Source organism: Periophthalmus magnuspinnatus, chromosome 19, assembly GCF_009829125.3.
Source record: "Periophthalmus magnuspinnatus isolate fPerMag1 chromosome 19, fPerMag1.2.pri, whole genome shotgun sequence".
Lineage (NCBI taxonomy): Eukaryota > Metazoa > Chordata > Actinopteri > Gobiiformes > Gobiidae > Periophthalmus > Periophthalmus magnuspinnatus.
This window is the reverse complement of record NC_047144.1, coordinates 7842164-7847372: the sequence shown is the minus strand read 5'-3', so window position 1 is coordinate 7847372 and position 5209 is coordinate 7842164. Positions and strand designations below refer to the sequence as shown.

The following is a 5209-nucleotide window of genomic DNA, read 5'->3' as shown; positions in this document are numbered from 1 at the left end:
GGGGGAGCAGTTAACATGAAAACTACCACTTCATGACATCACAAGGTGCAACAGAGCATTTTGAGCTTTGGAGATTTAGACAGACTAATAATAAAAGGTTGTGTGAATGAATGTTTTGTCAGTTTTGCATAATATAGGACCTTTAATGAGACCTGATTACATAAGAAAAGCACATGGGGTGACAGTTTTAGGACCTGGTGTTGTTTCAGTGTCTGACACCAGTAAACTTTATTTGAGACAGGACACGCTCCTCCGTTGTGACTGCACTGAAGTCCATAGCCTTCAGCTCTGGTAGGACGGCTATTACACGACTCCTGAACACAAATACACATTGAATCACCCTCATTATGCAACAATAAAGGTGCACTATGTAACATTTCTAGTGAGTGGTCCATCTGCCACCTGCTTGTTTCCATTTAAATTTCCACAGTATTGCAATCAACTTATTTGTTTGATTACATGAGTTTTTATGGGTCAAAAATACCTGTTGGTGTCATCTGCTCGTCTTTATGATACTGTGGAACATTTAAGGCAAAAATCTCTATAGACGCTGGACCCCCCAGTGGAAAATAACAGTACACCTTTAAGTTGGAAAGGTTATCTTAAGTGAAAGTACAGATACTAGAGAAAAATCACATGGAAAAATCTACTTAAGTATTAAAGTACTCGTTTAAAAATGTACTTAAAAACTAAAAAGTAAAAGTATTTTGAGATCTAATGAAGCTTCAAATGTAGTAATTTTGATAAAGATTTGGGAGGAATTTTGAAACAACTGAATAGATTTTTCCCTAACAGTTTTTATTTATTTTAGTTTGTCCAAATGATGAACCCCTCAGACTTTTCAGCAGGTCTCATATGATCATAAATAAATACTTTTACCTTTCAGTCCAGTTCAAGTAGTAGTACTGTAGAAAGTATATGTACATACCTTCTCCTAAATGTAGTGATGTAAAAGTAAAAAGTATCCACTTTACAATGTACTTAACCAAAGAACAGATACCTACAGTTTTTACTTAAGTGCAGTACTTGACTACTTTTACTTTGTTCCATTCCACTACTGGTTTAGGAACCATATATTAATGACTAAATATTAAAGGGTATTATAATACTTAGTCATATCTCTGTTAGTATTTATTAAGTACTTTATACTTTTTTTTCTCTCCCCATTTTACATGTATTCACCAGTTTCTTCTTACTAATACTCTTTTTATTAACAGTATTAGCCTTAGATGCTTTTGTACAAACACTATAGTCTTAATAAACACTGCTATGTTTTCACAGACTAACGGATATCTCAATAACCACTAATTATCATACCAATTACCACTTACTTAGCCCCTAAACAACAGTGTTACCAGTTGTGTATTAGTGTTACCTGTATCCGCTGGTAGACTCGATGCTGTTGCCATGTAAGGTGATGGTGTGGAGGTGGGGCAGCCGGCCCAGTTTATCCACCTCTGACAGCTTCCAGATGCTGTTCCCGTGGAGATACAATATACGCAGCTCTTGCATCTCACACAAAACCTTCAACATAAAGACATCAGTGGTGTGTACACAGGATACCCTGGACTGGACATATAAAGCACTTAAAGTCCAAGGTAAGAGAGGAAAGTGGTCGTCATTGGTGACGAGGACATGTTGTTGTGTCTCCCATTGTTGGTGTTAACCTTAGACTGTTTATATAAATGGGCACAGTTAAGCTGCTAGTGGCTGCACTCCAAACAGGAAGTGAGCATGGGCACACTTCCGGCTCCATCAACTCTGGCTTCAATTTACTGTCTTCTGAAAAACTGTCGCCCCTCTTTTTATAACTGCTGCTGTCAGGTTCATCATTTTGGTCTCAAAATGTTCATATTAAATGATTCTATGTGATTCTGGGGTTTTAATTTAGCTAAATCAGACACCTTCTTTCCAACAGTTTTAAATGACAGACTGCTTAGAGCCCACTCTGTGCTAAACCAGAGGTGCAGACAGAGAGGGCCATTACCTTCAAAAGCCTTGCTCTGGATTGGCTCTTCTGTCGCTATGATACTTGTGGCTGGAAATTCGGAATTTGTCTCCAAATTGGCCCCTATAACTGCTACAGCCTCGATGGGCTTCATTTGACTGGAGCTCAATGTTGTGGGTGACGTGACACTCACTTAGTCCACTTTTTTATACAGTCTATGGTGTTAACTTTTACATTATCACATGGAAAGTCTCTCTGTCTAAAATGCATTGTACTGCATTAGCATGTTAAAAAAGCAAAGGCAATGCATGATTCCTCCCCCTGTTTGAGTGCAACCAACATAATGATGTTGACTGTATTTACATTTATAAAGGAGCACTACTATACCGCTTTTGTAACCTGCTAGTCTCCATGAAGATGTTTGTTCCACAGTGTGGCATTAAACATCTATCTAACATCTATCTCCATAGATGTGATGTGTGTCTGTGTAATCTTTCAGTCATCCAGGGCTGATTCATAGTAAAAGCCAAAGTTAAATCTGTCAACTGGACAAAAAGATGTACTACAATGTCCAGTTGTCCAGTCTAAAAGAGGACTACTATTTCAGCAACAACAAGCACTTAAGCACAACCAATAACTTGAAATCTGAAAACGAATAAAAATGAACTCTAGAACACATCTGTTGGCTTTGGCGTAGAGTATCTCCTCAGGTGTGCCAGTCTGCCATTATAAATAATCTCAGGTCGTTTTGTTTTCATTATTGCACAAATGTCTTTATGGCTCCAAAACATGAAAACCTAAAGTGTTGTCAGGAAATCATGGATTAAAATAGTGTAAATGGTACAAAAGACAAGCAGCAAAAAAACGATGTAGAAGTGACTACAACATTTTGTCCAGTTGACAGATTTAACTTCAGCTTTTACTATCTCTATAGAGAGAAACAGTTGACTCCACCAGGTCAAGTTACAGGTCAGATCTGTGGAGAGGTGACACAGCTCACATTAATGCACACCTGGAAAACACCTGCAACTGAATTAATGTAATAGGCAAATTTATTGCCAGACTGTGGAACATTCCAGGCAATATCTCTCCATAGAGACAAGCATGGCAGGTGGCACACTGTCCACGAGAAAATTTATACCAAGCAGTGTTTTCAAAAGTTAGATCAATATTTGTGAAAAATTAAAAAAAATATTCAATCCCTTCTTGAGCAAATCCCCTTAACTACTCTTAGTAATAATTTGTGAAAGAAATAGTATCAAAAGAAGAAAAAAAAGAATAAATTGTGACAAAATTTCAAAACTAAAATATCTATTTTTGCCAAAAAACACAAAAGTTTTGTGTTGAATATGACATCCTTGACCAAATTTAAACCAGTGTCCTTTCTGTGTCACAGAGAGAGGTGACTGCAACTCACCGGGTCGATGCGCTCCAGTTTATTAAAGGAGAGGTCGAGCCAACCCAGATGGGAAGGTCTGGACAGGAAGTGCCCCAGGAGGAAGCCGACACCCGTTAGGTCACTGATGTTATTGTTATTGAGGCGCACAGCTCGACTATGGTACCGCCCCCTGGAGTCGGGGGTCAGAGGACGCACGCCACGTCGGGGAATCTCCGCCATAGCATCTACAACATAGAACCCAACGAGTGTGATGAAGCTGATGATTCTTGACCTTATCCATGGGTTTCAAAATGATTCAAAATTAGGACAGCTGCCAATAGCGATCAACAAATATATATCTTCTGAATGGGAAATGGTAAGTCCTCAAAAGGCTGCAGATTAACCAGAAGTGAAATCCATGAAAGCCTCATAAAGTAGTTAGTACAAGTGCTATTGGTATATTGAAATTAGCCAAACAAAATGAAACCAAAAATACAGGAGTGCTATGGTCATAACAAGGACAAGGTTGACCTAAATCAATGCTAATTTTGAACTGAAACAAGTGTAAATAACCATGAACAGAACCATGTGCAAACTAATAACAAGGATAAAACAGGAAGAAAAAAACATCATATTGGTGCCTGATTCTGGGGATAAAACTATTGTATTTAAGTCATTCTTCATTACCTGTCATGGTGGAGAGATTTCTGAAGGATAGATCCACCGGAGGACTGTACATGTCTCTTCAGCGAAACAATGTGTGTTTTGAATAATAACACCAATAACGGCAAACAAAACCATAGAATTAATTTATCATTTTAAATACATAATTCAATTCAAACTAACTCACATCACAAAACAGTTACCGCGGTGAGTTCATGATGACATCGTGATTCCAGAAGATGCGATTACACGATTACAAAAGTTAACTTAATCCCAACTTCACTGCTTACCTTCAGAGATTACTTTGAGGGCGAAAAGACAGACACATGATAAGTTATCGCTGTGCTTTTATCTGGCACAATCCTCTTTATGAGTACACAAACATGCCCAAACGTAGGCACAACGAGATTACTCCTATGTGCGTCTGGGATGTAGGTCAGCCTCTTCGAGTTTTTATAACCATAACTCAAGTCTGGGGATATTAAAAAGCTATATGAATATTTACATAGGAGAAAACTAAATTGTCTATTGACTTTATCCCATCAGCTACACTTTTGGAGACTTATAGACTCTTATAGACCCTGGGAAATGTTCTTTAACAATGTTCATCTGTGGGAGCTGGAAACGCGCAATGATGTTCATGTCAAGAGCCGGGTTGAACTTCTAATCTTCAGATCAGTGGACAAACACTCAACGAACAACTGAGCTACTGTCAACACCGGGTTATTTGTGTGTGTCAGAACATAAAGACACAGTTGTTGTTTCCATTGATTGACCTCCACGATAAAGGAGTGTTCCGCCATGACATAAAGGCGGAGAACATTCTCATCCAGGACTTGCAGGGTGGTCTGAGGGTCCACGTCATTGATTATCGGTGAGTCCACCCTGACACGAGATTCGCTGGTAGGACATGAGATTTTGCCAGAGGTGGAAAGTAAAAAATTATGAATACTCTTGGGAACTTATTTGAAGTACATTTTTAAACCTGCCTACAAGCACACATAACAACACTGCAGTTTTGTATGTAAGCATGATCTAAAAAGATACCAGAATTATTTTAAAAAGTAACTAGTACTTGATAGTATTTTACAGTGCACATTTACTTAAGTACAAATTTGGCAGTACTACTCGTAATTGAGAACATTATTAGCCATGAAGCTGTACTTTTACTTGGATACACAGTTTTAGTACTCTTTCCACCTCTGGACATTACTCCTGTT

The 5209-nt window shown here is 38.3% G+C and overlaps 1 protein-coding gene across 1 annotated transcript; it reads right to left on the bottom strand.

Moving 5' to 3' along the window:
- Positions 1–205: 205 nt before the first annotated feature.
- lrrc51 (leucine rich repeat containing 51) lies at positions 206–4065 on the bottom strand. Its single transcript, XM_033985203.1, has 4 exons — positions 4014–4065; positions 3366–3571; positions 1376–1524; positions 206–314 (listed from the first exon to the last, which is right to left on the bottom strand). The coding sequence occupies exons 1-4, from the start codon at positions 4063–4065 to the stop codon at positions 206–208; spliced, it is 516 nt and encodes a 171-aa protein (XP_033841094.1).
- Positions 4066–5209: the final 1144 nt, after the last annotated feature.